The sequence below is a fragment of the Zophobas morio genome, unplaced genomic scaffold, assembly GCF_036711695.1.
Source record: "Zophobas morio isolate AGI-343-1 ecotype UQ-CSIRO unplaced genomic scaffold, CSIRO_AGI_Zmor_V1 ptg000024l, whole genome shotgun sequence".
In the NCBI taxonomy this organism is placed as follows: domain Eukaryota; kingdom Metazoa; phylum Arthropoda; class Insecta; order Coleoptera; family Tenebrionidae; genus Zophobas; species Zophobas morio.
In genome coordinates this window covers 16,836,234-16,854,023 of record NW_026972129.1, presented here as the reverse complement: position 1 = coordinate 16,854,023, position 17,790 = coordinate 16,836,234, and the positions used below count along the sequence as shown (strand labels likewise).

The window sequence follows — 17,790 nt, the reverse complement described above, 5'->3', positions numbered from 1 at the left end:
TTCTAATAACTTCCGGTTTTTCAAAAGACGAATTTTCAAAGTGTGATTGACAGTTGTCAGAAATTGAACGCGATGCGGTGGGAGTGTGTTTGTTTGGAACAATTTTCAGCAATTTCCCAAATAACTTTTTAATTGTTAGAAATTGCTGTGAGTGTGACGACGTAAAGTGACGTAGAAATAGACGCTAGAGGTTGCACTAGTACGCAGATTTGGGGGAAGCCTATCAAAGCTTGTGAAGAAATGGCATTCTTTTTGACACCCAAGGGCCTAAAGTGCGATAAATGTTGTTAATTACGAACGATTCGTGCCGTAAATTCGCAAGTTCATGGGTTTTCGGGGAGTTTTGTTGATATTAATGTGAATTAACGCCGTTACATGTATTGATCATCGTATAGGTTATGTTTCCAACTTTCATTGGCATCCTAGGTGTGTTTACTCTGTTGATATGCAAGAATCGAACGAGTTTGTGTTTGTTAATGCGTTTTTCTTATACTTTATCGCTGTTTCAGACATACAATCATGGTGGGAAGTCCCAAGCATTGCTCACTTTTGTTCATTGTTTCGTACAGCATTTAACCTTTTGGATTTCGATATTGAGGTAACTCGCAACAACAACACACTTTGTTCCGATTATTTAACTTACGTTAACAATGTTTCGCAGGACTTGGAAGAAGCCCTTCTTAATGATGGAACAGAAGAAAATTCGTGGCTCCAGGAACTCATCGTGCGTCTACTAAGTGGGTGCCTCCCAAACAATGAAATCTCGACGTTCAACTATCAGATGTTCCTGAGACGTCTTTTTCGTCAGAAATGCCAGGAACATGATCAGTACAACCCGTTTAACACGGACGTAGATTTTCAGTTGTTACCTTTGCGGACTAAAGTGGACATTCTACATGCGCTCTGTGATTTTCGTTTAGACGCTGACGACGTCCTCGATCAATTAAAGAATTTGGAAGCGGATAGTTTAAGAGTTGAACCTCTGGGTTATGACAGTAACGACTCAGCTTATTGGTATTTCTATGGTACTAGGTTGTACCGGGAAGACTTCAAGACCAAGAATAACAAGAAGAAGTCCGTCTGGCAGGTTATTTGTTTCACAGAGGACGACTGGTTTCAACTTAACAAAAAGTTCCAACACTCAACTGCTAAGTGTGAAAGACAGTTACATCATACTTTAAGTGAGAATTTTTTACCAGAATTACCTAGGTTGTTTCGCGAAAAAGAAAGGCTGGCCCGGAAACGCTTATTGGAGAATCAACCCAGACGGACGTCTAGGCGGTTGCGTAAAGTAATTGTTTTCTAATAACGTGAAGTGTTTATTTAAGTGGAGATTCCAGGAAAACGTAGAAGAAGTCTGTGATTTACCTCAAGAAGTCAGTGTGGACGAAGGAGAACAACAGAAAAAACGTGAATTGGAAACAAAAAGGCGCGAAGCGTATGAGAGAAGAAGTAGGATCAAGGAACAAAGTGAGGACAGCCAAAGTGAGCAGTCGGAAGGACGGTATGAAATGGGTGGGGCTAAAGCACGCCAAAAGAAGTCAAAAGGGAGACAGAGGAAATTATCAACAAGCTCATCTAATAGCAAAGGTAGGCCAATTCACCACGGCGTTTAATATTCTTTTTATGAAAGCTCTTTATTTTTTATTACCTGTATTAAAAAAAAATGTTGAGAGTGCTTCAGTTTTTAGTATCATTAAAATCGATTTTCAAACATCTTGCAAAACATTTCGTTCGTTAATGATTAGTTTAAGATATATTTTTTAACGCGTTATCATTTAAAAAAAAACAATTTAATTTATGTTGTTCAGGGTGCCGATTTTTTATTTCTCGCTATTAGAATCTTGAAAGCTTCAATTGATACGAATTTGGTTATCTGTGTGTAATTTCATTTTATTGATTATTTTACCGTTGTCATTTTATTGGATTCGTCATCCACAGACTTCAGATTAATAGTAAATTAGAAAAAAACGCACATTTTCAAAGCAATTAATAATAATAAATTTATATTTGTTGAGTTAGTGTGCGATTGAAAATAAAATAAACATAATAAAGGTGGCTGTGAGACCAGTTGGATATAGGTGGCACTACTGAATACTAACACATCCCACTATTCTGTCAGTGTCAAAAAGTAAACACGTGCAGTAGATTTGGTTAAGACCACGTTCCCCCGTCGACTTTTTAGACAAATCTGAGACAATGTTAACATTCGTGATAAAAAGTGATTAATTAAAGTGAAAAGTCTTATGTTGACATTCATTTACGTCAAGGATACAGTAGTACCACCCAAAACTTGACAGACAACGCCAACTAGTATTTAATTTAATTTCGATCGCATGATATTTTTATTATTTTCTATAATTATTATCCTGAAAAAACTGAAATTTAGCGTTGTTAGAAAATTTAATTCATTTTGTTGTTCGGAAGTTGTTAAAAAATTTTCAAAAAAGGTATTGATCGTATAAATTGTAGCAAATTTTTTCTGATTTAATTGATTACATTGCTTCTTTAAATTCAAATACTCTGTTTTTTTGGTTGATGCTTGAAATAGAGTTTATATTGTATCACTTTAACATGCAAGAATTTCGCTTCAGATGACTGATTCACTCATCTAAACTACTACCTGTAGTGTAAAGATATCACACAACAAAAGGTCTACGTAAGTCCGCAAATTTGAGTGTGAAACATCCTGTTTCGCCGGAAATGACAGCTTTTGCTTTTTAGAAGGGAAATTCTGATTAGTTTCTAAATTCCATAACAATAAATTATTCTACTTGAAAATTCTTTTAAACAGTGCTCCCAACTTTATTATTAAACCTGAAGTAATTTTTGTATTACTTTATGATTTTAAGGAATCAATAATAATCAGTTTTATGATACCTCCAAATGTTTTTACTTCCCAAGCTTAAGCTGAGGAAGTATAGTAATCGAGTCCATACGATGAATGGCCATTTTTATATTTTCTTGACGTTTCATGACCCCTAGAGTACGAAAAGAGTAGTCTCCTCTTTCCGTCTGTCTGCCTGTCTGTTTGTCAGTTTACCATTGGCGTAGGGCATCTCAGTCGTGGTCTAGTCGTGACGAGTTCTTTTTACTTTTTTTTTTTTCTCTTGCTTTGTGTATTATCTCTGATTATGACATCACTTATGCCAAATGTCTTGTTCTAGGAATATGGAACCTTCTTGTCTTTTTTAAATACGTAAAACCTTCCCGGTGGTCCTAACTGTCTTTTTTAAAAAATGTACAACCTTCTCGGGAGCCCTAAATGTCTTTTTTAAAAATGTAAAGCCTCGGGGCACTAAGTGTATTTTTTAAGAATATGAAACCTTCGGGGGGTCCCAATTATCTTTCTTAAAAAAGTAAAACCTTCTCGGGAACCCTAATTGTTTTTTTAATGTGAAACCTCGGGGGGTCCCACTGTCTTAAAAATGTAAAACCCTCTCGGAGACACCAAATGTATTTTTTAAGAATATGAAACCTTCTCGGGAGCCCCAACTGTCTTTTTACTTACCGATCGTAAGCTAAGGAAGTATAGTAATCGAGTGCATCGGACGAATTGCCACTTTTATGTTTTCTCGACGTTTCATGGACTCCTTTAGTACGAAAAAAGTAGTCTCCCGTTTCTGTCGGTCTGTCTGTCTGTCTGACATGTAATCTCCAAAACTGCTGGATCGATTGTTGTCAAATTTTGTATATATGTTAGAAATATCATGTAGATGGTGAAATGCTAGCCAAAATTTGGTTAATCATCCCCGCCAACAATTTGATGACGTCATCTCAATGGACCATATTTTAAAATGAGTTGAATGTTGTACAAAAGTATACTCCTAGTTTTTCCGCTTAACGTGCAGATTTTCGCAAAAACAATTGCACGGTATAATAACGTTAATAACGAGATATTATGAGCTCGTGGTTCAGGGCTCAGTGACTCAGCAGCTTACTCGGCGAACCGGCGACATTGTGTCGTGGGTTCGATGCCGAACTTAACACTTTCCTTTTTTTCTTACACTGGTAATGCGCTATGATAATTTTTCTTTTGTGCTGTGACTAGTATTATTCATATTGATGGCGTCATCACAAATTTTTTATTGGTCAAATTAAAAACGTGTCAGTTACCCCATTTTCTCGTGAATGTGAGAAAACGTACGTCTTTATATAATAATGATAAAATAAGAATTATAATGTTCATAACATTTTGCTCGATTGTGGTTTAATTAATAATTTTAGTTCTTTGTTTTGAGAAGACAAACTCATTCAAATCAGTAGAGAAATATGTATTTTGCAATTACGCTCCGCCCCTCGGTCTAACAACGAATGAAAAATTCATCACAATTGAGATTAATCTTTGTTTTTTTTTTAATATATAGAATTTGCTTTCAACAACAGGATAGTTAAACATGTTTTCAGTTTCTTGTTGGGAAAAGAATATTTTGTATATTAAGAAAAAAATGGACAGAATATAAGCCCCGCCCACCCACCCTTTCTCAATTGTGATTAATGCTTTATTCATCGTGAGCCGAAGGGCGAAGTTTAGTTGCAAAATCCTCATTTCTCTACAAGAAATTACCATATGAAATATGTTTTTAACAGGGTAGTATTTTCTAGAGAAATAATATGTTACAATTAAAAAAAACTCATCACAATTGAGATCAGGACGGGTGGGTGGGGCTTAATCTTTGTTGTTGTTTTTTATTCTTTATATGCATAGTTTTCTTTCAACAATTTTTTGCCGCAAAGAACAAGAGATATTATAATAAAAAACATAAAGTCAATCTATTATTCAATAATTTTGGACTGTACTTCTAATGTAAGTCACGTAGAATAGCTTGTAGTTCTCGTTTTTCTGGAAAAACTGAAGAAATGAAAAACTGAAAAATCTAAAAATTGAAAACTCGTGAAATTTCAAATCGAAAAACTGCAAAATCTAAAAATTGAAACCTCCGAAAGTTGGGAAATCGGAAAACTGGAAAATTTAAAAATGAAAACTCGAAGAGATATCTTAAAATTAAAGAAAAAAAAAAAACAAAAAATTGAAAAAATGCAAACTGAAAAACTAACGAAATGAAAAATTGAAAAAACAAAAAATTATAAAATCGGAACATTGAAAAATTGTAAAAATAAAGAAAATAAAAAACTGAAACGAAAAATTGCAAAATCCAGAAATTGAATTTGAAACCTTCTGGGGGGCCCCAAGTATCTTTTTTTGAGAATATTAAATCTTCACGGGGTTCCCAACTGTCTTTTTTTAAGAAGGTGAAACTTTTTTTTTTTCTATTACATTGTGACTAGTACCTTTTATATTGTTTTTACTCTATAAAGGTTATCACGAAAAAGTAAAATTCCGCCAATTAAATTTAATAATTTTTCAGAGAAGCAGTATTTATTGGACTGTACTGCAGAAGCGGGGGAAGTTCTGTCGAACTAACTTTCGACCAATTTTTTGTTTTATAAAACTCTAGTATTTAATTTATTTCCTGTACAGATAGTGAGTTTTAATTGTTGAATTGAGATAGGGCATTTCGTATTTTGTAGAGATTACAAAATAACTATTTTATATAGCTGTGAACAAAGTATTTTTTCATGTCAGAGGATGCTTACACCGAGATAAATACAGTGCGTCATCACAGGGAGTTAGGACGATATTTTTTTAAAATAGTTTTTCCTGTTGTTGTTACCAACTTTTTTTTAAACTTCAGTAAAACAAGCTAATTAAATTTGGAAGAGCTCTGATAATTTTTTATCAGAGGACACCTTTTTCAATAACTCTTAACTGTTATCTTTAGATTTAAATAAGAACTCGCTTTTTGAATTTTACTAAAAGTAGAATTACCTACTTGTAACTGATCGAATTTACATACATAATTGTCTGTGTGTTGTACGTTTTTATATGTACAGATGTACATTATGTTGAAAGTATTGTGTCTATTTAGCTTTATACGTTATCTGCGTGTATTTATACTTGAACCTTTACATTGGTAACTGATAAATGAATTATTAATATCACTGTAGCATCATAAAATGACTAAAAAATAGTGTTTACGAAGTATTTTCGGCCTTTATAAAGCTATGCATTTTATTTCTTGTAGATGCAGGCCCCAAAAGCTCCAAAAGGAAGAAACCAAATGAGGATAATTCAAAATCTTCAACCTCGTCAACCACGACCACGGTCGGGCGCCAGACCAACAACTCACTAGCTGCCGCCACAGGACAAATAGTAATTAAAACAGTTGCCGATTCACACAAGAAGAAACTTAAAACTTCAGAAGTGTAAGTTTTTTTATCACCCACAAATAAAAAATAAAGTGACAATCGTAGATACAATCCAACTTGTGATTGTGTTCTTCCATGCATGTTACCTCTCCACTTTCCTTGCCCTCTATGTGGTAATTCCGCATTAATAAAAATTGAAAAAGACATTAACAACCCACATTTGCAGGTTTGGCCAAACAGATGAAGATCTTATTACAGGGATGTATAAAATCCTAGATTATATTAAGTGTCAGGAGGATGCTTGGCCGTTTGCGGACCCCGTTGATGAGGAGTATGCCCCCAATTATTATTCTGTTATTAGAAAGCCAATGGATTTGCAGAGAATGGAAGAGCGGCTTGATGCGGGTTACTATAAAAATTTTGCCAAGTTTAGGGACGATTTTCAGTTAATTGTGGATAACTGCCGTTTGTACAATGGTGCAGAGAATGGTATTTATTCAATTGAAGTACGCGTGTGTGTGTGTTTTAATTGTCAATTTTTAGAATATAGTATAATGGTTGGTAAATTATCGCAAGCGTTTGAAATAGCAACGGAGAAATTTTTGGATCAAATATCGTCGTCGGACGATGAAATAGCAGTTGAGTTTTTGAACTCGGATGCCGATGTAAAAGAACCCAAGAAGAATGCTAAGCCAGAAAGTCAATCAAAGGCGTCAAAGCGGAAACCAGCTTTGGCGGCTAAGACTGATAAAAAGAGGGAGCATTCCCTCTCTGAAGAATCTCTTGACAAAAGAAGTCTCTCTTACGATTCGTCGTTAGATGTTAATGAAGGAAAGAAAGTGACGGCAAATAAGAAAGATAAAAGTGGGAAGAAGTCTAATAAGGTGTCTAAGAAAGATAAGAGTAAGGAAGAGAGTAAGAAGAATGTGAAAGAAGAAAAAAAAGAGAAAAAGAATTTAAGAACCAACAATAAGCATAAAAAAGAGAAATACTCGAGCCCAGCGAGAAGTAGAAGCCCTAGTAGAAGTGTTTCTAGAAATTCGTTTCTTGGAAGCTATAGTAGTAGTCCTCCACCTTCAAGTGCCCCTTCTAGCCCTGATAATAGATTCGATTTTTTCCCCAAGAAACACAAGCTGAAACCCTCTGATAGTGATAGGGACGTCGAGAACCACTCAGCTGCCAAAGGTAAGCTGTAATAAAAGTCACTACTTTCAATTATTGTTTAATTTGTAATTTCTTCAGAGTTGCAGATTTTTAACTCATGAAATTAATGTATGTTAAAACTTCTGAATTATGTTTAAATAAAGCTTTCAAAAATTTAATCAATTTAAAAATACTATGCAGCTCCACATTGAAAAATTTTAAAAATCCAATGTCTGTGTTGAAAAAAGAATTTCAAATATTTTCTTAATTATTTTATTGTGATGTTTTGTTAATTCTCTTTATTTGCTTGTAAAAACTAAATATTTCCGTGAAAAAAGTATTAAAATTATTCTGTGTTTTTACTGTCATTCATTGTTTGTGACAGCTAGAAGTAAAATATTAACGTCTTTCTTTAATCAGTTTCATAAGAAAATACGTTGTATATTTTAACAACAAAGCTTATTTACTGACGTGATCATTGTTAACGATTAAATGAATTTAAGTGTCAAGATATTGTGTAAAAAGTATCAGAAACAACTTACCAGTTTGCTGTAAAAAATGTGTTCTTAAGATTTAAGAACCAAGGTAATTTATTTTAGACATTTTCATTCATAAATCACAGGTTAAATTGTAACAAAATTTAATCTCTCTCAAAGGTAAGCAGAAGCAGAAGCAAGACAAATTCAAGGAGCTTTTTGATCAAGACGATACGAACTCATGTGATACCCAGTCAAAGAAACAAAACGACAAACCTGCCACACTACCATCAAAACCAAAAGATAAACACAACAAACTTAGGGAAACCATCGAGAAACTAAAAGCTAAAAGTGAAATATCAAACAAGCTGAACGACGATGAGTTTCAATTCGATTTAGACGCCCCCAAAGAAAAATCCCGAAAAGAGAAAGATGATAAAACCAGAAACAAAAAAGATAAAGTGAGCCGGAGCCATACAAAGAAAGAGTTCGACTTTGAAGACAGCAACAGCACGATGGAGAGTTCGCACACGTCCGAGAACAAAAAGAAGAAGAACAATTCGAAAAATTCGACGATCAAGAACGCATCGATCGAGGCGTTGACCATCGCCACTGAGCAGACGCTGAAGGACATCAATAAGTGGTTGGACGATACGCCGAAATTTTCCGAGTTCAGTTCGGCCAGCAACTCGCCGTCGTATCCTGCCGTGGACGATTTCGATGTGTCGAACAGGGTGGACAACGACCCGAGGAAGAAAATCGAGAAGTTTGGCCCGAAGAAAGACGGGGTGGGGAAAGACATTAAAAGACGTACGTTTAATAGAGATCCTTCGAAGTTTCTGAAACGACGGGAAGTGCAAAGGACTATAGATCGTCTGCAGCCGGGGAAAAGCAAAGGCAATTTGATTTCGAGCGTTCAGAGTGCGAAGCAGACTGACGAACTGTTTCCTTTGGGACCGTTGTCGAAAAATAAGGACACAAAAAATTCGCTGATTGTGAAAACTGACGATAATGCTCCGAAATTGAGTCTCGGATCGGTTTTGGACAGTTTCGGAAGGCATAAGTTCGTGGATGATAATACGAAGACGGAGGAGTTGGAAGAGAGTAAAGACAAAGAAAAGTTTTCGTTTCAGGCTTCTACTAATAGTGAGTTGAAAGAGGAAGCAGAGGTGAAGCCCAAGACGGATTGCGAGAAGAAAGAATCTCCGGTTAGTGAAGAGTCGAGTATGATGAGTGGAGCCACACCAAATTTAAGTGCCTGGTTTAAAGCTTTTGGTGCTCCTAAAGTACAGTCGTCTCAGAAGAAGAACGATTCGAAACTCGACGGAAAAGAAAATGACAAATCTGAAGATTTCAAATCTGATCTCAAATCTAAAGAAGACGTTCCGAATAAAGTTCCAGTTCCTGATTTGTCTCCTAGTACTGATAGTCCTGTGGCTGCTCATGGTCAGCCTGTACCAAGACAAAGGAAAATCAGTACTGGAAGTAGCATGTCGGAACGTTCTTCTTTTAGTCAAGATATGGATTCGCCTAGAGTGGGCATTGATGAAAGGTTGGGTGCTTACCCCGCTCCTTATCCTTCCCCGCTTCATAGATCTCCGTCTGGAGCTTCTCCAATAATGGCGTCTCCACGACCGGAGTTATCACCCAAAGCAGCTCCATATCCTCCATTCAATGGTCAAATCAGAGTAGGTTTTTATCAAGACATCGTCTCGAACAAGAGCAGCCCAGACAAGTCCTGCAGTCCTAGAGATAACCCGCAGTCCCCTTACACTCAAGGTTCCGAACATGTGTACACTCCCAATACCACTCAAAACATGGCCTACTCTTACCCCAATTCACCGTATTACTCCCACACTCCCAATTACAGCAACACGAACCCAACTCCTCCATATAACCCCGAAAATGTAAATTCGTCTTCGTATTACGATACGAATAAATCTCTAACCGACCAATATCAAGCTAAGAGTTCACAAAACTTCAACGTAGCTTCACCCGCTAACAATATTCCTTCGCCTTCACATCCTCAACACTCACCTGTAGAAACATTCCGACAAGAAGATCAAAGCCAAAGTAAAGTTAACGATAAATTGGCTCAGACTGCCATGTTTCCAGTGAAAAAACGTGCGTATAATGAAACGGAGTCGAGTCAGATGCGATATGAGTCAGAAATTGGTCGCAACGTCCAAGACAACCAGAATGTCCAACCTAGTGAATCTATGAACATGCAGAATGCGAGGAACGAGGAGGCTATGAAACACTACATCCATCAAAATATTCCAGATCCTAAACCTTTGACCGTTCAGACGAACGTCGAGTCGTTTAAATCACAAAGTACGGTTTCACCAATTCAGCAGCAGCAGTTGGCTTCTCCTGTCATAAATTACTCGACTCCTGCTAATCCATACGGCAACAGCTACGGTAACGATCCCAATTACCCCTTGAATATACCTTCAAGAAGTTTAGCTTCAACTCCTACAATGGATAGGAAAATCGACATTAGTAAATATACTAATATGGGTTACACTGGACAAGAAGTAAACTTCTCTCGAAGTATGCAACAGTACAACAGACAAGAACTCGCCTACGCTAGACCTCCTTCGAGTAACCAGCAACCCGTTTCGAACCAGCAAAGTCAGCAAACTTCGGACGTTCCTTTGCATTACTCCAACTCCAGTCCCCATATGGGTTACAAGGGTATGGAGATGAACCCTCCCGCTTCGAACCCTCAACAAGCACATTCTAATTACACAAATACTTCGGCACATTCAAATACTAATCGTTTAGCTCAACCACAACCCTTAGATGTACAAAGTTCGTATAAATCTAATGAAGTGTCAATACCTAGACCTACGTATAATACGCATCTTGACATGGACCAACCTTTAGGTTTAAGGGGCAATATAGCAAATTTGTCGCACATTGTTGATCGTTATAATAACGACGAGAGAATGTTGAGTGGTTTGCAGTCGTCAGCGAGTCAGTATTACGGTGATAAAGGGTTAGGAGGGCCTCATATGTTTAACAAGCCTATTAGTACTAGTGCTTCTGGTTTGCCTATTTTCAACCAACCGAATATGGGCATACAGTCGTATAATCAGAATATACAGACGCCGTCGTCGCCCATGTACAATAGGCAAATGGCGGAACTTCAGAGTCCCGTGATGACGAACGAAGTCAAGAGTGCGAATGTTGCACAGCAGAGTGTGGAGAAGAAGTCGAAGAAACGGAAGAGTGCTAAAACTGGTGAGTTTTTTTTTTTATTATTATGATTGAATCATTTAAGTAAAGCTATTGTTACTGCCAGTTTAATTCTTATTGAGGGATTGATTTACGGCAATACAGCGTGATGACTTAACAAAGCAGCGAACGTACTTTTCGTATCCCTAGTTTCACAATTTTTTAGTTTTATCCCAAATTGCCAAATATTGCTGGCAAAGTTGATACTAGCTTCTCGTCAACTTTTCATCCATACCAACTTGTGAAAATAAAATTACTTAGTAAAGTCACTTTGAAAACCGAACGTTGGTTAGCACGGTTATAATTATTACAGAGTAGTGCGCATGTCCAAGTTGGTACTGGCAAAATTTTGTTAAGTACAAGTACGTACATATTTCGTTAAGTATAATTTCTTCAGTTGTCAAACTCATAATGATGGATTTATATCATTCGATTCTTGTTTTCGTTTTCAAATTACGAAAATATAATTCATATTACGGCATTTTTAATGCAGCTTAAATAAAAATAAAATGAATAACGACTAGAATAAAATATTTCCGACAAAATAAAACGCTAATTTTCTTTTGATTTTTTACTTCTCGAGCGTAAATGCATGTTTTCGCGACGTTTCATGACTCCTAGATTGTGAAAAAAATCGGTCTGCCATTTCCGTTTGTCTGTCTATTTATCTGTCGTTTTTCATCAGTGTCGATATTATTAGACAAATATTCTCCGACTATTGGACGGATTGTTCTGAATTTTTCTTTGTATTTTTCGTATAGATGGTTAAGCGTTGATGACGTCTCTTAAAAATTGTGCACAGTAAATGCCATTTAAATTTAAAAAAATAACATATTCCCCAACTTGTGGTTTATGAATTCACCTCGATTTTCTAACTTGAGGGGGTTATCATACAAAAAAAATTAAATCCTCGAAATCAAATTTTATAATTTTTCGTATTTTTTGGTGCTATCTTTGGAGTTTTAATTCCAAATAGGTGAAAATTTGAAAAAAAAATTACCAACCCTGTGGCAGAGTAATCATAAAAGATCATTAAAATTAATTGGTCTGCTGAAAATTCGAAGGTGTCTAGATTTTTTGAAAAAATGAAGTAGTAGACTAGGTTTAAGTAGTATTGTTGTTGACATTTTTATTTATTATCAATCTCTTAGTTTTTATTCAAGTGTATTTAATCAAAATTTGGTACTCATAAATTTGGTTTGTCTAGAATTGACGACATTCAGTGTAAAATATGCACGGTTGAGTTATACCTCTATCATAAAAGCTCGGGTTCTCAGCGGTTTGATTTTATGAAATTAGTTTCTGTGTTAAACTTACTTCCAAATTGATTTAAAAAGTTCAGGGTAGACTAGTTTTATTTAATCTAATTATTGACGTAGTTTCTTCAAATTTAACAGTCATTAATTATTCTTTTCTTTTTCTATATTTTGTACTTTTTTGTGGCAAACTTTTGGTTGGATTATATCATATTCTATTTTGTGGAGCATAAAATAACAATTTACTTTTAAAACAGGTTAAAGATTCATCAGCCATTATTACTGAATTTTTACTTCCCGAGCGTAAGTCGAGTCCATCGGACGAACGGCCGCTTTTATATTTTCTCGACGTTTCATGACCCCTATAGTACGAAAAAAGTAGTCTTCCGTTTCCGTCTGCCTGTCTGTCTATTTGTCTGTTTGTCAATCTGAGTGTGTCCATTTTTATTAGGCATGTAATCTCCGGAACTGCTGGACCGATTGTTGTGAAATTTTGTATGTATATTAGAAATATCATGTAGATGATTTAATGTTAACCAAAATTTGGCTAATCATCCCCACCAACAATTTGATGGCGTCATTTCAGTGAATGGTATTTTAAAATGATTTGAATGTTACGCAAAAATATACTAATATACTTATAGTGTACGAATCCGCTTTCAACATTTGCAAGGTATGATAACGTTTTATTCCCAACACGGTTTGTACCTCTCCTAGAATATAAAAAAATATCTCGAAATTTGTCAAGTGGATCATACTTAAAATAATGTTTTTATGCCTGTTATTTATTAAATTACTGTAAAAAAATTCAAAATTGTACAACGAAATTTATAATTTGAGAAACTACGAAAACCATTACTCTGAAATGTTGCACACGCTGTAGTGTTATCGGGCCAATCAGGATTCACCTATTCATCCCTTATAAAAACTTGATGACGTCGCTCAAAATTTCTCGCTTGAAATATGTAATTAAATAATTACCCATATTTTTTAAATTTATACAGATGTCTCAAAAACATAGTGAAACAACAAATTTATTTTATTAATTAAATCAACAACGGTTTACCTAATTATGCCGAAATTATGTGTACACAGTACTCTTGTTAGTAATGTTACACTGTACGTACCAAAATTGATATATTTGCCCCACTAAAAATTAATGACGTCGTCACAAAATTTGATTAAGAAAATCTTACTTCAAACAGATAGCATGGCATGTTACGAATATTTTATAAGGTTGATTGTAAAAAAATAATAATAAAAGATGTAGGATTAAATTTGATGATTATTAAGGGAAGTTACAGTTTTGGAAAGTTCATTCTACCCAATAAAATTTTATTGACAATAACGAGACGGACAGTAGTACAATGGTAAGGAATATTTACGGCTGACTCCAGTTCACCCGAATTTGTAGGAGAACATTTAGCAGGTAGTTGTACTCATAAAATTATGGTCCTTGAGTAACGGTGGTCCCTGTCCGGATTTGGATTATTCTGCTTTCTAACATCTGGGGATTACCTGCACGCGACAACTTTAAGTTGTAAATATCTCTTACTATTGTACTACTGTCTGTCTCGTTATTGCCAATAAAATTTTATAGGGTAGAATGAAATTTCCAAAACTACATATAGATGTGAAATTGGTACTTAAAAATACACAAAAACTTTTAAATTATAAACACCTGTAATAACATCATCGAGCTTATGATTCTCCACAAAAACCGAAAAGGTAGAAAATTTTTGGACACGTTCTCCAACCATGTTAGCATTATCTGGACGAATCTAAACAAAATTAGAAAAAGAAGAACCCAAATAACATGTCAACCATGACATGATATGAGTAATTAGCATACATTAACTTAAAAAAAGTGTCCCGTGAGAGAATCGAACCCTCAACCAACTGAATCAGTGAACTGTGTTTTAATTTCGAAATAGTACCGTCCTATACTAAACGGATCGGGTATCTGACCTCAAAATTCCCTATTACGATCAGAAAACTTTAAGCACTCGATTACTCCGAGCTGGAACGTGAATGCTTGTGAAGTTATCTTCTTTTAAATTCGAAAAAAAAACACTTTTAATTTGGAAATGGTACCGTCCTGTATATTCGTATTTCCACACTAAACGAATTGAGTCTGAAGGTTTGAGAAAAAAGTTTTTTTTTTAAATTCGGAAATCACCATTTAATACATATGTGTATTCTTCTCTCCATACTAAAGGGATTGAATGTGCTGTCTGAAAATTTGCTTATAGGGCCAGAAGAAATTGAATAATTCAAATCGCATTACGAATTCTTGAACAGTTTTCTCTTTAAAATTTGAAAAAAAGATCATAACAAATCAAGGCGGATTCATAAGTCACAAGTGCGGCAGTAAAATTTTAAGGTGCCGTCATCAATTTGTTGGTGGGGATGTTTCGACAAATTTTGTTTAGCGTTGTCCACAATCTCGCATTTTTACGTAACCTAAATTGTGCTTTGTTCAGTTTTCTGTGTCAAGTTACGACGACTCAGTGTTCGGCCGAATTTGTTCTGTCAATAAATTCTTGGGTGACCAAATCAGAAAGCAAAACAATCAGTCGGTACCATCTACAGTTTTGGAGATTAGTGCCCTAATAAATATCAACACAAAGGACAGACAGACGGAAACGGAAGACCCATTTTTTCATACTCTTGATGTCATGAAATGTTATGAAAAAATAAAGTAATAGGTAGAAGTAATAGAATTTTAAGAGTTTTAACCACTTTAAACGCAGCTGAGGCGTTTAAACTCATTTTATTGTTATAATTAGATACCATAATGAAAAAACTTCTATTCACAATCGTTTAATAAAATAAGCAACATTATAAAAATAAAAATCATCTCCGTTATAAGGAGTCATCAAAATCACAGTCAAAATTGATTGAGAGAGTTGGTACTTCCTGTTTATGCCGTTAAGTTTGTTAACTTTATGACAGATTTGTGTAAGGTTATGTCGCAATCCTTAAACTTAAGAAAGTGATTCGATGCACAGTTAGGGGCATATTAAGAAACGCAATCGTATGTGGAAAAATTACAAATCTAAAATTTGAAACTTCAACTCTGTCAACTAAAAAAGACGCCACTGCGTTTTGAAATTTGGAGTCTGAAACTTCAAATCTGGCAACTAATATTTTTAACAACTTAATAATTTAATTTATTGTGTTCAGGTTTACCAACTAACGCTCTAAATCAATTTTTATTATTTTGTATTATAGTTTATTTCTATAAAATATTAACACTAAGTAGGCGCTGCAGGATTGACATTTTATTAAATTAATTCTAGAACCATGTGCTAGATACTTTAATTTGACATTTGTATTTAGTTTAAATCGACAATGGTGCCCCCAGAGGTCGCAAATGGTTTAATTTCTGACCGTTTACGTTCACTCTTGACTTCTTTCGGGTTTTTCCGACCCTTTGAAAAGTATGTATATCCGTGGAATCGTGCACTTTCCAACCTTTAAGGGGTTAGAAAAGCTGTATGTTACTAACTGATCGTGAATAAAATAGTGTACAGTCGTAGCCAGAAAAACTTGGACGTGAATGTTACTCCAATGTCACAAAATATGAAACACCTTTAGGTATTGCAACTTTATTTTTTTAGTTTTGTCATTTTTGATACTGCAGGTATGCTGACACTGGATGCGACATGACAGATCTTTTAAATTTCAAACGTCAAAGTGACAATGAAGCATTGACTACATCAAAATTTTCAAAATGACAGAAAAATGATCTCCAAGATTTTCTAACCTCGACTGTATTTCAATTAAATTCTCTGAAACATTTACCATTTTTTTAAAGCAAAATATTTGAATAGTGTTTTAGAAAACGAATTCCCAGTTTAGTTTTTATTTAAAAAATATTGAATTTTATTTCAATATGGAAGAAGGGTCGTAAAACTCTGAGCCATCAGCGCGTATACAAAATATTGTAAAGTGTGAAATTGAAGCTGAAATTTGAGATTGTCCTTTACCTTAACTAAGTACAATGTGTGTTATGTTGGTAGTGTAGTTCAAAATTTTGCAACTAATTTTGTAACTTGAATGGGGTGCTGTTGGTCAATAATTATCATTCATTACATTGCTGCCAGTATATATTTTTTAAATCCTTATTAATTTTTCATCAATGGAACCAATATTGTGACACTTTGACAGTTCACAACTTTAATAAACAAACTTTACTATATCTACATCATTATTTGTAATTACCAAACAAATTTTTCAATGGAACACAAAAAAAGCCATTTTTCGCAGTTTATCAAAACATACAAATCTCGGTATAACCTCATCCTGTTAATCTTGTTGCGAAAATAATTACACTTCTAATCCGAAACCCTCCATGCAAATAATCGTGATGACCAATTAATCCCCCAAAATCTCTCCTGTACATCGACATTTCCATATTCCAGCGCAAGTTGTCTCTGCCGCCGAATCTCCGGCGCCATCCAACAATCAGGGCTTCCAGTCATACGCGGGTTTGAAATCGAACTCCCCCATGGAACCAAGTGCAATATCCCTAAAGACTACCAGCGTCGTGCCGGGCAGCGCCTTCAACTTCGGACCATCGCCGTCAGCCCTGGGCATAGGCTCGGGCCTGTACGGCGACAAAGATGCATATCCCAATTTCTTGGAGGACTTCCGAGCCGCCCCCAATTACTACATCGCGGCGGCCACCGCCGCCCACCACCGCTCCACCCCCGAGGCGCCCGACAAGCAGACGCGCGTGGCGGCGCATCAGTCGTCGGCGCGCCAGGCCCCCGGTTACCCCTTCATCGGCGCGCGCCAGGCCACGCCCCCCGGTTACCACTTCATGCCGTCTGCGCAGGCGCCGCTAATGGACGCCAGCTCGCCGCTCTACCAGCACTACCTGCAAGCGGGCGTTTTGAACCAGGGACTGCTGGGCCCGCCAGGGCCGTACCCGCCCGGTTACCACCCCGCGCTGAGCATGAGGCAGCCGTACGAATCCATGACGAGGCCGCCCTGGCTGTAATCGGCGGGTTTACGGCTGTTTCGGGAAAGTTATAGTGATCGTTTTTATTTGCCAAAGACACTTGTAACCGTTTGTTAACATGTACATTGAATTTTATTATTCTTAAAAATTAAATTTTATGAGACATTTTTGCGAATATTGTTTTCTTTTTTTATATTGTAGCAGCGTGCGGAAAGGCTCTGTGATTTTATTTACGTGTAATCGTAAATATTTTTGTTATGTCTTTATTCATGTCATTAGTTTTCACTGTTGGACCATTATTTTACCTCATGTTTTGTATAGTATGTCGAACTTTTGTAGTGCTCACAATAGTTCTGTGTTGTTTTATTTTCAAACGATTGTTGTATACTGGATAAATCTGACCGGCTATTGTCTTCGATTCAGCGTCTTACTGTGGCCAGGATTATCCGATAACATTCCCAAATTTTGTGCAAACTATCTACTTACATAGATTATA

At 35.8% G+C, this 17,790-nt stretch overlaps 1 protein-coding gene across 1 annotated transcript; it reads left to right on the top strand.

Moving 5' to 3' along the window:
• Positions 1–35: 35 nt before the first annotated feature.
• LOC135135318 (uncharacterized) lies at positions 36–17,469 on the top strand. The gene is made up of 9 exons (XM_064064344.1): positions 36–426; positions 510–598; positions 662–1,291; positions 1,341–1,590; positions 6,087–6,267; positions 6,437–6,699; positions 6,754–7,395; positions 8,010–11,075; positions 16,753–17,469. The coding sequence occupies exons 1-9, from the start codon at positions 399–401 to the stop codon at positions 17,331–17,333; spliced, it is 5,730 nt and encodes a 1,909-aa protein (XP_063920414.1). The 5' UTR covers positions 36–398; the 3' UTR covers positions 17,334–17,469.
• Positions 17,470–17,790: the final 321 nt, after the last annotated feature.